This window comes from Heterodontus francisci, chromosome 3 (assembly GCF_036365525.1).
Source record: "Heterodontus francisci isolate sHetFra1 chromosome 3, sHetFra1.hap1, whole genome shotgun sequence".
Taxonomy (NCBI): Eukaryota; Metazoa; Chordata; class Chondrichthyes; order Heterodontiformes; family Heterodontidae; genus Heterodontus; species Heterodontus francisci.
Genome location: NC_090373.1, coordinates 198,398,222 through 198,416,906, shown reverse-complemented (window position 1 = coordinate 198,416,906; position 18,685 = coordinate 198,398,222). Strand labels below are relative to the sequence as shown.

General features: G+C 44.0%; 1 protein-coding gene across 4 annotated transcripts in view; it reads right to left on the bottom strand.

Annotated features, from left to right (window-relative positions):
- The window catches only part of LOC137366035 (inactive tyrosine-protein kinase 7-like), a 583,411-nt gene that overhangs the window by 253,548 nt on the left and 311,178 nt on the right, over positions 1-18,685 (bottom strand). For all 4 annotated transcript variants that reach the window (XM_068028160.1, XM_068028157.1, XM_068028158.1 and 1 more), the window contains one exon: positions 9,634-9,821. In XM_068028160.1, the coding sequence (XP_067884261.1) occupies positions 9,634-9,821 (188 nt within the window). The remainder of the gene's footprint in view (positions 1-9,633; positions 9,822-18,685) is intronic.

Genomic DNA, 18,685 nt, shown 5'->3' with positions numbered 1-18,685 from the left:
CTACACTTATGTGAGGAACAAGAGGATGGCCAGAGTGAGGGTAGGGCCGATCAGGGATAGTGGAGGGAACTTGTGCCTGGAGTCGGAGGTGGTAGGGGAGGTCCTAAATGAATACTTTGCTTCAGTATTCACTAGAGAGGGGAACCTGGTCGTTTGTGAGGACAGCGTGGAACAGGCTGATATGCTTCAACAGGTTGAGGTTAAGAGGGAGGATGTGCTGGAAATTTTGAATGATATGAGGACAGATAAGTTCCCGGGGCCAGACGGGATATACCCAAGGATATTACGGGAAGCGAGGGAGGAGATTGCTGCGCCTTTGGCGATGATCTTTGCTTCTTCACTGTCCACTGGAGTAGTACCGGATGATTGGAGGGTGGCAAATGTTGTTCCCTTGTTCAAGAAAGGGAATAGGGATAACCCTGGGAATTATAGACCAGTCAGTCTTACGTCAGTGGTGGGCAAATTATTGGAGAGGATTCTGAGAGACAGGATTTATGATTACTTGGAAAAGCATGGTTTGATTAGAGACAGTCAGCATGGCTTTGTGAGGGGCAGGTCATGCCTCACAAGCCTTATTGAATTCTTTGAAGATGTGACAAAACACATTGATGAAGGAAGAGCAGTGGATGTGGTGCATATGGATTTTAGCAAGGCGTTTGATAAGGTTCCCCATGGTAGGCTCATTCAGAAAGTGAGGAGGCATGGGATACAGGGGAAGTTGGCTGTCTGGATACAAAATTGGCTGGCCCATAGAAGTCAGAGGGTGGTAGTAGATGGAAAGTATTCAGCATGGAGCTCGGTGACCAGTGGTGTTCCACAAGGATCTGTTCTGGGACCTCTGCTTGTGATTTTTATAAATGCCTTGGATGAGGAAGTGGAAGGCTGGGTTAGCAAGTTTGCCGATGACACGAAGGTTGCTGGAGTTGTGGATAGTGTGGAAGGCTGTTGTAGGTTGCAACGGGACATTGACAGGATGCAGAGCTGGACTGAAGTGGCAGATGGAGTTCAACCTGGAAAAGTGTGAAGTGATTCATTTTGGAAGGTCGAATTTGAATGCGGAATACAGGCTTAAAGACAGGATTCTCGGTAGTGTGGAGGAACAGAGGGATCTTGGGGTCCATGTCCATAGATCGTTCAAAGTTGCCACCCAAGTTGATAGGGTTGTTAAGAAGGCGTATGGTGTGTTGGCTTTCATTAACAGGGGGATTGAGTTTAAGAGCCGCGAGGTTATGCTGCAGCTCTATAAGGCCCTGGTTCGATCACACTTGGAATATTGTGTTCAGTTCTGGTCGCCTCATTATAGGAAGGATGTGGAAGCTTTAGAGAGGGTGCAGAGGAGATTTACCAGGATGTTGCCTGGACTGGAGGGCATGTCCTACGAAGAAAGATTGAGGGAGCTAGGGCTTTTCTCACTGGAGCGAAGAAGGATGAGAGGTGACTTGATAGAGGGGTACAAGATGATGAGAGGCATAGATAGAGTGGATAGTCAGAGACTTTTTCCCAGGGTGGAAAGGGCTATCACCAGGGGGCATAATTTTAAGGTGATTGGAGGAAGGTTTCGGGGAGATGTCAGAGGTAGGTTCTTTACACAGAGAGGGGTGGGTGAGTGGAATGCGCTGCCAGCGGAGGTAGTAGAAGCAGATACATTAGGGACATTTAAGCGACTCTTGGATAGGTACATGGATGATAGTTGAATGAAGGGTAGATAGTTACTTAGATCTTAGAGTAGGTTAAAGGTTCGGCAAAACATCGTGGGCCGAAGGGCCTGTACTGTGCTGTACTGTTCTATGTTAGGAGTTCTTGTTTTATTATACAGATGATTGTTGAAGCATGAATGCCCTTACCAGAATGTGTCGTGAAAGCATAATTGTTAAACAACTTTGAAACGGAAGTGGAGCGCCGTTAAGAGACCCAGCACAACAAATGTATGTAATTATGGGCTATCATTTAACAATCTGCTCTTTTGCTAGCTTTCTGCTTTTTAGTTTAGTGACCTCCCGAATAGTTTTATTTTTGAATTTAACCTGCTTTTTTCTGGCTTTTGACGAATTAAAAGTTGGAAAACTCCCACTAGAATTAAAGTAATAAAAATAAACTAACGTCCTTTCTTACAGTTGAATTTTGATCAATGCACAAGTTCTCAATTACAGTAGGGAACAAGTGAGCAGGAAGTCATATACAGGCATAGCTGAAGCACTGGTCTAGCTCTTCAAGGAAACATCAAATTCTTCAAGTTGGCTGCAGTTGAATTCTAACCAAAATTAGCAATCAACTCTTTTATGTGGGGGAGCCACAGAGACATTCCCAAAACTCCCATCCTAAAGTCCAAGACACTATCACCTACCCAATGGAAAACCATGCAATCAATGCAGAAATATTTTTGATGAACAAATGAGTATACAACAGTAATAAGGTACAACTGAAACCCTACCTGATGAACATCGTCTAGACTCACATATGAAGCATGGCTATTTGGGTACAGTACTGTAGAGCTGCAGCATGAGTCACTGTTTCCAGGACAGCATGAAGGAAAATATTAAACAATTTGATCCTCGTTACTAATTACAAACAGATTTTGTAAACCAAGTTCCCACCTCCAGTCACTACTGTGCTGAGCCCATTTAACAGAGGATCAACATCAATCAACAGTGTCAAGGCCTCAGGCTGTGCATCAGCATTTCGATCTTATTTGCACTTTTTGGCTTCTACTTAAATCTCTCTCTTTGGCCTCCTTGTCTCGAGAGACAATGGGTAAACGCCTGGAGGTGGTCAGTGGTTTGTGAAGCAGCGCCTTGAGTGGCTATAAAAGCCAATTCTAGAGTGACAGACTCTTCCACAGGTGCTGCAGATAAAATTGGTTGTTGGGGCTGTTACACAGTTGGCTCTCTCCTTGCGCTTCTGTCTTTTTTCCTGCCAACTGCTAAGTCTCTTCGACCTGCCACGCTTTAACCCCGCCTTTATGGTTGCCCGCCAGCTCTGGCGATCGCTGGCAACTGACTCCCATAAGGTCAAAGAAAAGGTGGACTTCATGTAGGGAAATAAAGGAACTTCATGTTAAAACATGACCAACTTTCAAAGCTACTGCAACACGGTGTGTCAAATTATAAACAGCTATTGTACTCGTATCTGATGTTCAATCTTAAGCACCTGCATTAATTCAGCTAAAACTAAAACACTCATTCAATAACAGACTACCAGCAGAGACATTATAATAGAAAAAAAGTTACATTTCTTGCATTCCGTCAATGGATAAATTAAAAAAGTAGTCCAGATATATGATAGGGGACATTTGAAAATTACACAAGTCCATTTCTCTTGAACACATATACTGTAATATTTCAATCACTTAGCGTAAAGGTCCATTAGACTAATCTACGTAGCTGGTTAATACATCTTAAATATACACGCAATAATGCATTTCCCAGTATTCACACAGTAAGTAGGCAGAAGCAATAATCACCAGAATAAAACCTAAAGGAAGATAACTGTTTTACATTAATATTTTGGAAAACAGATTTGAGAACAGTCCTGAGGATTAAAAAGGCGATTCTGCCCAACGTCTAGATTGGAAGAGAGCTCATTTCAACACGAAGAGAAGGGATCTTGCCAGGGTAAAATGCAACCAACGACTGACAGGACTATATCGGAACAATGGGTTATCTTTAAGGAAGAGATGCTTCAGGTACAGGCTAGGAACATTCCAACAAGGTCGAAAGGTCAGGGAGCCAAAAACAGGGCTCCTTGGATACTGGGCAATAGAGATTATAACGAAACTAAAGAAGTGGGTGTATGATGCATGTCAGGTGAATTCTTCAAGTGAGAACCAGGCCACATACAATAAGTTGAGAGGGGCCGTGAAGAGGAAAATAAGACTGGCAAAGAGAGAATATGAAACTAGAACGGCAGTCGACATAAAAGGGAACTCAAAATCTTCTACGTCATGTAAATAGTAAACGAGGCAGAGTGGGGCCTATTATGGATAGAGGGTAATATATGCTTTGAGGCGCAGGGCAAGGCTAATATACTTAATGAGTACTAAGGAAGTGGAGTCTGACAAAACATCGGTAGAAGTGGAGAGAGTAGAGGCAATGGATAGGATAAAAATTGAGGGGGAGGCGGTACTGGAAAGGCTGGCTATGCTTAGAGTAGATAGGTCACCTGGTCCAGATGGCTTGCATCCCAGGTTGCTAAAAGAACTGGGGATGGAGACAGCCGAAGGGCTTGCCACGATAGTCCTTGGATACAGGGAAAGTGCCAAAGGATTAGAGTGTGGAAAATGTGACATCCTTGTTCAAGAAAGGGTGTAACTACAGGCCAGTTAGTTTAACATCAGTGGTAGGTAAGGTTTTAGAAACGATAATCGGGGGAAAAAAAATCAACAGACACGAGTGAGGTTTGAGTTAATTAAGGATAACCAGCATGGATTTGTAAAAGGCTGATCATGCTTGACTAATCTAACCAAACTTTTTGATGAAGTAACAGAGAAAATTGACGAAGGGAATGACTGGATGTTGTTTATATGGATTTTAAGAAAGCGTTTGATAAGGTGCCACATAAAAGGCTGGTTAACAAAATTGAGGCTCATGGAATAGGAGGGTCAGTATCCAATTGGATAAAAAAAAATTGGCTTAAGGACAGAAAACAGCGAGACATAGTAAATTGTTGTTTTTTTAAATAATCAATTAACTCTCTTTTAAAGCAATCAATTGCCCTTCTGGGACCTTGTTTCAGACATTCACTATGAAAAGCTTTGACCCCCTAATTTCCAAAATTACTCAAAACTAATTAATTTTCTAGGTTTATTTATAGGAAGTAGGCTATTCAGCCCATCAAGCCTGCTCCACCATTCAATACAATCATGGCTGATCATCCATTTCAATGCCTTTTTCCCCCCACACTATTCTCATATCCCCTTATGTTATTTGTATTTAGATATCTGTCAATCTCTGCTTTAAACATGTTCAATGACTGAGCTTCCACAGCCCTCTGGGGTAGAAAATGCCAAAGATTCACAACCCTCAGTCAAGAAATTTCTCCTCATCTCAGTCCTAAGTGGCTTCCCCCTTATTTTGAAATTGTCCCCTGGTTTTAGACTCCCCAACCAGGGGAAACATCTTACCTGCATCTACCCTGTCTATCCCTATAAGTATTTTGTAGGTTTCAATGAGATCACCTCACATTCTTCGAAACTCTAGAGAATACAGGTCCAGTTTCCCCAATCTCGCATCATAGGACTGTCCCGCCACCCATGGAACAAGTCTGGTGAACCTTCGTTGCACTCCCTCTTTTGCAATAATATCCTTCCTACGGTAAGGGGACCAAAACTGCACACAGTACTCCAGGTGCAGTCAAACTAAGTTTCTATACAACTGAAGCAAGACTTGACTACGCCTGCACTCAAATCCTCTTGCGATAAAAGCCAACATACCATGAGCCTTCCTAATTGCTTGCTGTACCTGCATGCAAGCTTTCAGTGACTTATTGACAAGAACACCCAGCTCCCTTTGTACATCTACACTTTCTAATCTCTTACCATTTAAGAAATACTCTGCACATCTATTCCTTCTACCAAAGTGGATAACCTCACATTTTTACACACTATATTCCAACTGCCACATTCTTGCTCACTCAGTAAGTCTTTCCAAATCCCCTTGAAGCCACTTATTAGAGTAAGTCAGCCGGCTAAGTGCGCAAATAAAGTAATTGATTTTACCTACACATCCGACTCAGTATATTTACTGAACCAGACTGAATGCAAAAAGAACTGAGATTTACAGAACCAACCAGAGGGGAAAACATACTTGACCGCAAATGTCCATGACAGTATTGGTAGGAGTGACCACCACACAGTCGTTGTGGAGACGAAGTCCCGCCTTCACATTGAGGATACCATCCTTCGTGTTGCATGGCACTACCACTGTGCTAAATGGGATAGATTTCGAACAGATCCAAGACTGCAAAACTGGGCATCAATGAGGCGCTGTGGGCCATCAGCAGCAGCAGAATTGTACTCACCGCAATCTGTAACCTCATGGCCCGGCATATCCCCCACTCTCCCATTACCATCAAGCCAGGAGACCAACCCTGGTTCAATGAAGAGTGCAGGAGTGCATGCCAGGAGCAGCACCAGCATATCTTAAAATGAGGTGTCAACCTGGTGGAGCTACAACACAGGACTATCTGCGTGCCAAACTGCGTAAGCAGCATGCGATAGACAGAGCTAAGCAATCCCATAACCAATAGATCAGATCTAAGCTCTGTAGTCCTGCCACATCCAGCCGTGAATGGTGGTGGACAATTAATGAACTCACTGGAAGAGGTGGCTCCACAAATATCCCCATCCTCAATGATGGGGGAGCCCAGCACATCAGTGCGAAAGATAAGGCTGAAGCATTTGCAACAATCTTCAGCCAGAAGTGCTTCATTGATGATCCATCTCGGCCCCCTCCTGAAGTCCCCTGCATCACAGATGCCAGACTTCAGCCAATTCGATTCACTCCGCGTGATATCAAGAAACGACTGAAGGCACTGGATACTGCAAAGGCTACAGGCCTTGACAATATTCCGGCAATAGTACTGAAGATCTGTGCTCCACAAGTTGCTGCGCCCCTAGCCAAGCTGTTCCAGTACAGCTACAACACTGGCATCTACCCTGCAATGTGGAAAATTGCCCAAGTATGTCCTGTACACAAAAAACAGGACAAGTCCGACCCGGTCAATTACCGCCCCATCAGCCTACTCTCAATCATCAGTAAAGTGATGGAAGGGGTCATCAACAGTGCCATCAAGCAGCACTTGCTCAGCAATAACCTGCTCAGTGATACCCAGTTTGGGTTCCGACAGGACCACTCAGCTCCTGAACTCATTACAGCCTTGGTTCAAACATGGACAAAAGAGCTGAACTCGAAGTGAGGTGAGAGTGACTGCCCTTGACATCAAGGCAGCATTTGACCGAGTATGGCATCAAGGAGCCCTAGTAAAACTGAGGTCAATGGGAATCGGGGGGAAAACCCTCCGCTGGCTGGAGTCATACCTAGTGCAAAGGAAGATGGTTGTGGCTGTTGGAGGTCAATCATCTGAGCTCCAGGACATCACTGCAGGAGTTCCTCAGGGTAGTGTCCGAGGCCCAACCATCTTCAGCTGCTTCATCAATGACCTTCCTTCAATCATAAGGTCAGAAATGGGGATGTTCGCTGATGATTGCACAATGTTCAGCATCATTCACAACTCCTCAGATACTGAAGCAGTCCCTGTAGAAATGCAGCAGGACCTGGACAATATCCAGGCTTGGGCTGATAAATGGCAAGTAACATTCGTGCCACACAAGTGCCAGGCAATGACCATTTCCAACAAGAGAAAATCTAACCATCTCCCCTTGACATTCAATGGCATTACCATCGCTGAATCCCCCACTATCAACATCCTAGGGGCAACCATTGACCAGAAACTGAACTGGAGTTGCCATATAAATACCGTGGCTACAAGAGCAGGTCAGAGGCTAGGAATCCTGCAGCGAGTAACTCACCTCCTGACTCCCCATAGCCTGTCTATCATCTACAAGGCACAAGTCAGGAGTGTGATGGAATACTCGCCACTTGCCTGGATGGGTGCAGCTCCCAAAACATTCAAGAAGCTCAACACCATCCAGGACAAAGCAACCCGCTTGATTGGCACCCCATCTACTAACATTTACGCCCTCCACCAATGCACAGTGGCAGCAGTGTGTACCGTCTACAAGATGCACCGCAGCAATGCACCAAGGCTCCTTAGACAGCACCTTCCAAACCCACGACCTCTACCAACTGGAAGGATAACGGCAGCAAATGCATGGGAACACCACCACCTGCAAGTTCCCCTCCAAATCACACATCATCCACCATATATCACCGTTCCTTCACGGTCGCTGGGTCAAAATCCTGGAACTCCCTCCCTAACAGCACTGTGGGTATACCTACCCAAAATGGACTGCAGGGGTTCAAGGAGGCAGCTCACTCCCACCTTCTCAAGGGCAATTAGGGATGGGCAATAAATGCTGGCCTAGCCAGCGACGCTCAAAAAAAAAATCCCATGTATGAATAAAAAAAAAGATGGACTGCATTGTTTCAAGACAGCAGCTCACTCAAGGGCGATTAGAGATGGGCCAATAAATGTGGCCTTACCAGCAAAACCCAAATCCCAAGAATGAATTTTTAAAAAATTCCAAATGACTGATGCAAGGCTAAGAGGTCTGTAATTCCCTGATTTCACTCTCCCTCCCTATTTAAATAGTGGAGACACATTTGCGACCTTCCAATCTGCAGAAACCATGCCAGAATCTATAGAATTTTGGATGATCATCACCAATGCATCCGCTATCTCCATAACTACCTCTTTCAACACTCTGGGATGTAGAATATCAGGTTATGGGTTCTGATCAACCTTCCGCCCCATTAATTGCTCCAATGCAACCTTCTTACTAATGCAAGTTCCTTCAATTCCTCATTTCCCCATATCCTTTGAATCTCTAATTCTGGGTGATTTCTTGCATCTTCCTCAGTGAAGACAGACACAAAGTAATCATTTAGCTTCTCTGCCATTTCTCTGCTCCCCATTATAAATTCTCCTGACTCAGCCTGTAATGGACCCACATTTGTCTTTGCTAAACATTTCCTTTTTACGTACCTATAGAAGCTTTTACAGTCCTTTTCATATTTTCTGCTAGCTTACATTCATATTCTAGTCTCCCTTTCTTTATCAGTTTCTTGGTCCTCCTTTGTTGTATTCAAAAAACCTCCCAATCCTCAGATATACTCTATTTCTGGCAACTTAATAGGCCTTTTCTTTTAATCTTATACAATCCTTAACTTGCTTTGTTATCCTTGGCTGACAGCCTTAACTTTTGGGGTTTTTGTGCCTTGAAGGAATGTATAGTTGCTGTAAACTATGTAGTATTTCTTTTAAAGAATATCCATTGCCTATGTATGGTCATATTTTTTTTAAAGTATTTTCCCAATCCACTTCAGCCAATTTGCTCCTCATATTTTCATAAATTTACTTTGCTCACATTTAACACCCCTGGCTTCAGATTGAACTACATCACTTTCAAACATAATGTAAAATTCTATCATATTATGGTCACTCATCCCTAAAGGTTCTTTTACAAGATTATTAATTAGCCCTTTCTCATTACATCATACTAAATCTAAAATAGCCTGTTCTATAGTTGGTTCCTCAACATACTGCTCTAGAAAACCATCCCTAACACACACCAGAAACGCGTCCTCCACAGCATTAATGCTCATTAGATTTACCCAGCCTACATGCAGATTGAAGTCACCCATGATTACTGTATTATCCATGCTACATGCTTCTCTAATCTCCTGATTAATGCCATGCCCCACAATACCACTACTGGTTGGTGGCCTATCAACAGCTCCTACCAATGTTTGCTGCCCCTTGCAGTTTCTTAGCTCCACCCAAACAAATTCCACATTTTGTTCTTCCGATCTGAGATCCTCCCTTACTAATGTACTGATCCCATCCCTTATCAGCATCCCTTATTATACATGTTAACTGAGTGCAGTTTATATTAAATCTATTCTAATGCTCTATAATGCAGTGATCTAGACTAGCAAAACTCAACTCATTACTTACCAACGATTATCAGAGTGAAGTTATCATTGCTGCAAACGCTTCCCACAGCATTCCTCGCACAGCAGTAATAAACACCGTTATCATCAGGACTGGCACTTTTCAGGGTCAAACTGCGGTCTTTGTTGTTAAACGTGTAATGGCTTGCATCTGTTAACTGGATGCCATCTCTGAACCATTGCCAGATGGGACTAAAGTTTGAAGAAATAAAAACAAGTGTCATGAGGCAAATTTCAAAGGCAAGGTTGAAAACATATGGAAGAGAAGTAGTGCACGAATCATGTTTAGTTACAATGTGGTTGTAAACTATTTTGTTTGCCCTCAAAATGATTAAACGGTGGCCAAAAGGTGAAAAAATCAAAACCATTCACCCACAATTATTCCAGGATCAGCACAATGAAAAACAGCATGAAGATGATTTTATCATGTACACGAAGCTACAAGTGGCCTGGCCCCAGAGAAAGGTGGCTACTCGAGATCAGAGAGTTAGTGGCATCATACAATATCCACCACTACACTGGGAACCAAATATTTTTGTTTTTGAACAGCTGCAAATGGCCTACTCCTGCTCCGATTTTTCTATGTTTCTATGACAGAACAGACAAAAATTCAATTATAATAAAAGCAAAATACTGCAGATGCTGGAAATCTGAAATAGGAACAAGAAATGCTGGAAATACTCAGGGGTCAGGCAGCATCTGTGGAGAGAGAAGCAGAGTTAACGTTTCAGGTCAGTGACCCTTCATCAGAACTGACAAATATTCGAAATGTAAAAGGTTTTAAGCAAGTAAAGCAGGGGCGGGGCAAGAGATAACAGAAGAGAAAGTGATGATAGGACAAGGTCACAGAGAATAACTGACCAGAAGGTCATGGAACAAAGGCAAACAGTCTGTTAATGGTGTGGTGAAAGACACAGCGTTAGTACAGAGAGGGTATCAATTGACAGTAAAATGAACAGCTCTGGCCCCAAGCACAAACATGAAAAAAAAGTGGGTAGGCACAGTAGAAACAAACTAACAAAATAAAACAAATAAAAAAGAAAAACAAAAAAAATAAAATAAAAAGGGAGGCCCATTATGCTCTGAAATTATTGAACTCAATGTTCAGACCGGCAGGCTGTAGTGTGCCTGATCGGTAAATGAGGTGCTGTTCCTCGATCTTGTGTTGATGTTCGCTGGAAAACTGCAGCAATCCCAGGACAGAGATGTGAGCATGAGAGCAGGGGGGGGGGGGGAAGTGTTGAAATGGCCAGCAAAAGGAAGCTTACGGACTGAGCGGAGGTGTTCTACCAAGCGGTCACCCTATCTGCGTTTTGTCTCCCCAATGTAGAGGAGACCACATTGTGATCAGCGAATACAGTATACTACATTGAAAGAAGTACAAGTAAATCACTACTTGACCTGAGAGGAATGTTTGGGGCCTTGGATAGTGAGGAGAGAGGAGGTAAATGGGCAGGCATTACACCTCCTGCGATTGCAGGGGAAGTTGCCGTGGGAAGAGGACAAGGTGGTGGGGGTAATGGAGGAGTGGACGAGGGTGCCATGGAGGGAACGATCCCTTCGGACCCTTCGGAATGCTGACAGGGAAGGGAGAGGACGATGCCTTTGGTAGTGGTATCACGTTGGATGTGGCGGAAATGGCGGAGGATGGTCCTTTGGATATGGAGGCTGGTGGGGTGGAAAATGAGGACAAGGGGAACCCTGTCGCGGTTCTGGGAGAGAGGGGAAGGGGTGAGAGTAGAGGTGCGGGAAATGGGCCGGACACGGTTGAGGGCCCTGTCAACCACAGTTTTGGGGGGGGGGGGGGGGGGGGGGGATCTACGGTTGAGGAAAAAGGAAGACTTAGCAGAAGCGCTGTCGTGGAAGGTAGCATCATCAGAGCAGATGTGTCGGAGATGGAGAAACTGGGAGAATGGAATGAAGTCGTTACAGGAGGCAGGGCGTGAAAAAGTGTAGCCGAGGTAGCTGTGGGAGTTGGTGGGCTTTTAATGAATATTAGTAGGCAGCCTATCCCCAGAGATGGAGACAGAGAAGTCGAGGAAGGGAAGGGAAGTGTCGGAGATGGACCATGTAAAGGTGAGAGAAGGGTGAAAATTGGAAGCAAAGTTGATAAAGTTTTCTAGTTCCTGACGGGAGCAGGAAACTGCACCGATACAGTCATTAATGCACCAGAAAAAGAGTTGGGGGAGGGGCCTGAGTAGGACTGGAAGAAATGTTCAGCATATCCCACAATATAACTAGGAACCGTGCGGGTACCCATAGCAACACCTTTTACTTGAAAAGTAGTGAGTGGAGTTGAAGGAGAAGTTGTTCAATGTGAGAACAAGTTCAGCTAGGCAGAGGAGGGTGGTGGTGAATGGGGACTGGTTGGGCCTCTGTTCAATGAAGAAGTGGAGAGCCCTCAAACCGTCCTGGTGGAGGATGGAGGTGTAGAGAGATTGGACGTCCATAGTGAAGAGGCGGCGGTTAGGGCCAGGAAACTGGAAATTGTCAAAATGACGTAGGGCGTCGGAAGAGTCACGGATGTAGGTGGGAAGAGACTGGACCAGCGGAGAAAAGACAAGAGTCAAGATAGGAAGAAACAAAACAAAAATTCAATTTGGATTTAGAAATTACTACTGATCTACATTTGGTAAATGCCCCTGATGTTGTCTTTGACATCCATCTAGAAAGACTCTACTGCTCTTCAATGTAGCATCCCAATCATTTATTAAATTAATTCCAGGCTGTTTATTTCCATTTTTTTTTTACCTGAAAATGCATTCTATGTAGTGTTCACTCCTGAAGAACTTCTTGGCATCCGTCCTAAATTTGGCTTTTCCTGGTTTGAACCTGTGTCCCCATGTCCTCTCAATTAAGTTTGAATTAATTTACTGGATTTAACTTTTCCTTACTGTTTACTGCTTTGTATTGCTGGCGAACTATATAATTTGTACATGTCTGCAGCTGACCCTATTGCAACCCAACTCCTGAACTTTTTACAAGCCCAATTCTTGCTGACTTCATGAATAGCTTCTTCTCTTCATGCAACATTCCTTCGTTATGTTCCCCGTGGAGATCAACAAACCAAAAGAACCGCCTTTACCGAACAGCCCCAATAACAAGAATTAGATGGACAAGATTTCACTTTTATAACTTTTACTCTAATAAAACCAAAATCAACATGAATTAAACATGAAATAACAGACAAATCAAGGATATATAGTTTGCAGATTACACGTTAATCATCAGATACAACAAAGATAGATATCATGGATTTACTGGGCAGTCCACTCAGCAAAGACGGCGCCCAACAGCCACAAAAGTTCTTCAAAGCTCTGAACTTCATCAGGTAGATTTCCAGCTCCTGTCCTCAAAGATGCCGTCACTGATTTAACGCCTTCTTGTCGCTAGCGAGCAATGCAGTCTTTCCTTCAACGTTTTGGTCTCGTCGCCTCTCGAACCTCTTCGGCTCTGCTCATGACAGTCTTGACGTCGTGGATCCACCAGTAATTCTTTAAACCACCAAAAGTAGCTGCCACAACTAGTATTTGCCAATAGCCAGCTCCCTGAATCATAATCTCAGCAGCTGGTCTGCAAAACATTCTGCTGCAACCTGCTTGAAATTTCAATGAAATAGGGGAACGGGCAGATCTGGGGGAACAGGGGCATAGTGGTAATGTTGCTGGACTAGTAATCCAGAGACCCACACGAATGCTCTGGGGACACGGCAGCTGGCGGAATTTAAATTCAATTAATTAATAAATCTGGAATTAAAAGCTAGTCTTAGCAATGGTGACCATGAAACTACCAGATTGCCATAAAAACCTATCTGGTTCACTGATGTCCTTTAGGGAAGGAAATCTGCCGTTCCTACCTGGTCTGGCCTACATGTAACTCCAGACTCACAGCAATGTGGCTGACTCTTAAATGCCCTCTGAAATGGCCTAGCAAGCCACTCAGCTGCAGAAAAGGCGAAAAAGAATAAAGTCGGATGGACCACCCTGCGTAGGAACATAGGAAATAGGAGAAGTAGGTCCTTCGAGCATGTTCCGCCATTCAACTAGATCATGGTTGATCTTCTAACTCCATTTGCCCCCACTATCTCCATATCACTAGATATCTTTAATATCTAGAAATCTATTGATCGGTTTTGAATGTACTCAATGACTGAGCTTCCACAGCCCTCTGGGGTAGAGAAATCCAAAGATTCATCACCCTCTGAAGAAATTCTTCCTCATCGCAGTCCTAAATGACCTCCTTGAGCAGCACAGTGGTTAGCACCGCAGCCTCATAGCTCCAGCGACCCGGATTCAATTCTGGGTACTGGGTGTGTGGAGTTTGCAAGTTCTCCCTGTGATCGTGTGGGTTTCCTCCGGGTGCTCCGGTTTCCTCCCACAGCCAAAGACTTGCAGGTTGATAGGTAAATTGGCCATTGTAAATTGCCCCTAGTGTAGGTAGGTGGTAGTAGAATTGAGGGAAGGTGGGGATGTGGTAGGGAATATGGGATTAATGTAGGATTAGTATAAGTGGGTAGTTGATGGCCGGCACAGACTCGGTGGGCCAAAGGGCCTGTTTCAGTGCTGGATCTCTCTTTGACTCTATTGAGACTGTGTCCCCTGGTTCTAGACTCCCAATCCCCAGCCAGGGGAAAACATCCTTCCTGCATCTACCCTGTTGAGTCTTTTGTATGCTTCAATGAGATCACCTCTCATTCTTCTAAACTCTGGACAGTACAGGCCCAGTCTCCTCAATCTCTCCTCGGACAACAATCCCGCCACCCAGGAATTAATCAGTCTGGTGAACCTTTGTTGCACTCCTTCTATGGCAAGTATATCCTTCCCCAGGTAAGGAGACCAAAACTGTACACAATACTCCAGCTGTGGTCTCACCAAGGCTATATACAATTGCAGCAAGACTTCTTCACCCTTGTACTCAAATCCTTTTGCAATGAAGGCCAACATACCACTTGCCTTCCTAATTGCTTGCTGCATCTGCATATTAGCTTTCATGAACAAGGGCACGCAGGTCCCTTTGGACATCAACACTTCCCAATCTCTCACCATTTAAGAAATACTCTGCATTTCTGTTTTTCCTACCAAAGTGGATAACTTTACATTTTTCTGCATTATATTCTGTCTGCCATGCTCTTGCCCACTTGCTTGGCCTGTCTAAATCCCTTGATGCCTCTTTGCATCCACCTCAACTCACATTCCCACCTAGTTTTGTGTCATCAGAAAACTTGAAAATTTACATTTGCTCCCCACATCCACAATTACTGTTATAGATTGTGAACAGCTGTGGCCCAAGCATTGATCCTTGCAGTACCCCACTAATCACAGCCTGCCAACCTGAGAAATACCTGCTTATTCCTACTGTTTTCTGTCCATTAACCAATTCTCAACCCATGCCAGTATATTACCCCCAGTCCCATGTGCTCTAATTTAGCTTACTAACCTCCTGTGAGAGACCTTATTCAAAGCCTTCTGAAAATCCAAATACATCACATCCACTGGTTCCCATTCATCTATTCTGCTACTTACATCCTCAAAAAACTCCAACAGGTTTGTCAAACATGATTTCCCCTTCATAAATCCTTGTTGACTCTGCCCAATCCGACCATTATTTTTTTAAATGCCCAGTTATCTCACACTATAATAGATTCTAGCAGTTTCCCTACTACAGATATCAGTTCCCCGTTTTCTCTCCCCTCCTTCCAATCTGCAGAAACCATTCCAGAATCTGTAGAATTTTGGAAGATGACTATCAATGCATCCACCATCTCTACATCCACCTCTTTCAACACTCTGGGATGCAGATCATCAGGTCTAGGGGATTTATCAACTTTCAGCCCCAGTAATTTCTCCAGTACTACTTTTTTTTTACTAATATTAATTTATTTTAGTTCCCCATTCTTGCTAGTCTGGTGTTCTCTAGTATTCCTGGGATTTTTTTTTTTTGCATCTTCCTCCGTGAAGACAGACACAAACTATGTTTAGTTTGTCAGCTATCTTCTTATTCCCCATTACAAATTTTCCTGTCTCTGCCTGTAGTGGGCCCACATTTGTCTTTGCTAGTCTTTTCCTTTTTACATACCTATAGAAGCTTTTACAGTCTGTTTTGTGTTTCTCCTTAGTTTACCTGCTTACTATTTTCCCCCTCTATCAGTTTCTTAGTGATCCTTTGCTGAATTCTAAAATGCTCCCAATCCTCAGGTTTACTACTTTTTTAAAGCAAGTTTATAAGCCTCTCCCTTTGATCAAATACTATCTTTAACTCCTCAGCTATGGTTGGATCACCTTTCCTGTGGGTTTTTTGTGCCTCAAAGGAATGCAAATGTTGTTGTAAGTCATGTATTAATTCCTTAAATGCTAGCCATTGCCTGTCTACCATCATACCTTTTAATGTGGCTTCCCAATCTACCACAGCCAATTTGCCCACATACCATCGTAGTTTCTTTCATTTAGATTTAAGACCCTAGTTTTGGTCTGAACTACATCATTTTCAAACTTAATGTAAAATTCTATCATATTATGGTCACTCTTCCTAAAGGCTCCTTTACGACGAGATTATTTTTGAGCCTTTTCTCATTGCACAATACCAGATCTAAAATAGTCTGTTCTCTAGTTGGTTCCTCAACATACTGTTCTGGAAAATCATCTCATACATCCAAGGAATTCGTCCTCCTCAACATTCACAGAAGTCCCCCATGATTATTGTTAAATGCACCTCTAATTTCCTGATTTATACCATTGCCACTTGTTAGATGGCCGATAAACAACTCCGACTCATGTTTGTTGCTCCTTGCGGTTTCTTAGCTCCACCCAAATTGACTCTAAATCTTGATCCTCCAATCCAAGATCCCCTCTCTCTCACATACTGACCTCATCCTTTATTAACAACGCTATCCCACTCCTTTTCCTATTTGCCTATCTTTCCTAAATGTTGAATACGCTTGGGCATTCAGTTCCCAGCCTTGATCTCCCTGCAGCCATGTCTCCGCAATGGCAATTTGATCAGACCTCCATGAACTACTTCCATTTGTGCCGTCAATTCATCAACCTTGTGGCCAATGCTGTTTGCATTCAGATAGAGTGCCTTTAATTCAGTATTATCTTCGCAACCTCTAGCCTTAACGGCTGGCGCACTCAAGTTTGTACACTGTCCCTTGCTGCCACACTCAGATTATCAGTTCCCTTAATGCTACCTTGCTCTCTTGCCTTGTCCTCTCTCTATAATGTATCACATCTTCCCTCACTTGATCCCACACCCCCCCCCCCCCACTATTTAGTTTAAAGCCCTCTCTACTGTCCTTGTTCTACGGCTCGCCAGAAAACTGGTCCCAGCATGGTTCAGGTGAAGACTGTCCCAATGGCACAGCTCCCATTTTCCCATGCCAGTGCCCCATGAATCAAAACCCTTTTCTGTCACACCAAACTTTGAACCACACAGTTAATTCTCTAATTTTATTTACGCTACTCCAATTTGATCGTGGCTCACTTAATAATCCACAGAGTATTACCTTTGAGGTGCTGCTTTTTAATTTAGCCCCTAGCTGCTCATACGCTCATAAACCTAGGCACCGGAAATGACAATGGCACACCCTGCCCAGCTGACTTTGCGAAGCCCTCCCTACTAACATCAAGGGACTTGTGCCAATATTGGGAGAGATGTCTCACATGCGCGTCAAGCAACAGCCCAACAATCATACTCATCAAATCATACCTTACAACTAATGTCCCAGACACTTCAATTACCACAAAAGATGGTGGCTGCGGTTGTTGGAGGCCAAATATCTAAACCCCAGAAGTTCTTCAGGGTAGCGTCTTAGGCCCAACCATCTTCAGCTCCTTCAACAATGTATGATGGGTTGAAGTGTGTCTATTTTAACGCAAGAAGTGTCAGGAATAAGGGCGATGAACTTAGAGCATGGATCAGTACTTGGAGCTACGATGTTGTGACCATTACGGAGACTTGGATATCACAGGGGCAGGAATGGATGTTTGATATTCCGGGGTTTAGATGTTTCAAAAGGAATAGGGAGGGAGGTAAAAGAGGTGGGGGAGTGGCATTGTTAATCAGGGATAGTATCACAGCTGCAGAAAGGGAGGTCGTCGAGGAGGGTTTGTCTACTGAGTCATTTTGGGTGGAAGTCAGAAACAGGAAAGGAGCAGCCACTTTGTTGGGAGTTTTCTATAGATCCCCCAATAGCAACAGAGACATGGAGGAACAGATTGGGAGGCAGATTTTGGAAAGGTGCAGAAGCAACAGGGTTAATGTCATGGCTGACTTTAACTTCCCTAATATTGATTGGAACCTCCTTAGTGCAAATAGTTTGGATGGAGCGGTTTTTGTCAGGTGTGTCCAGGAAGGTTTCCTGACTCAGTATGTAGATAGGCCGACGAGAGGGGAGACTATGTTGGACTTGGTGCTTGGCAACGAACCAGGCCAGGTGGCAGATCTCTCGGTGGGAGAGCATTTCGGTGATAGTGATCACAACTCCCTGACCTTTACTATAGTCATGGAGGGGGACAGGAGCAGACGGGATGGGAAAATATTTAATTGGGGGAGGGGGAATTACAATGCTATTAGGCAGGAACTGAGGAGCATAAATTGGGAACAGATGTTCTCAGGGAAATGCATGACAGAAATGTGGAGGTTGTTTAGGAAGCACTTGCTGCGACTGCTGGATAGGTTTGTCCCGATGAGGAAGGGATGGTAGGGTGAAGGTACCTTGGATGACAAGAGATGTGGAACAGCTAGTCAAGAGGAAGAAGGAAGCTTACTTAAGGTTGAGGAAGCAAGGATCAGACAGGGCTCTGGAGGGTTGCAAGGTAGCCAGGAAGGAACTGAAGAATGGACTTAGGAGAGCTAGAAGGGGACATGAAAAAGTCTTGGCGGGTAGGATTAAGGAAAATCCCAAGGCGTTCTACACTTATGTGAGGAACAAGAGGATGGCCAGAGTGAGGGTAGGGCCGATCAGGGATAGTGGAGGGAACTTGTGCCTGGAGTCGGAGGTGGTAGGGGAGGTCCTAAATGTATACTTTGCTTCAGTATTCACTAGTGAGGGGGACCTG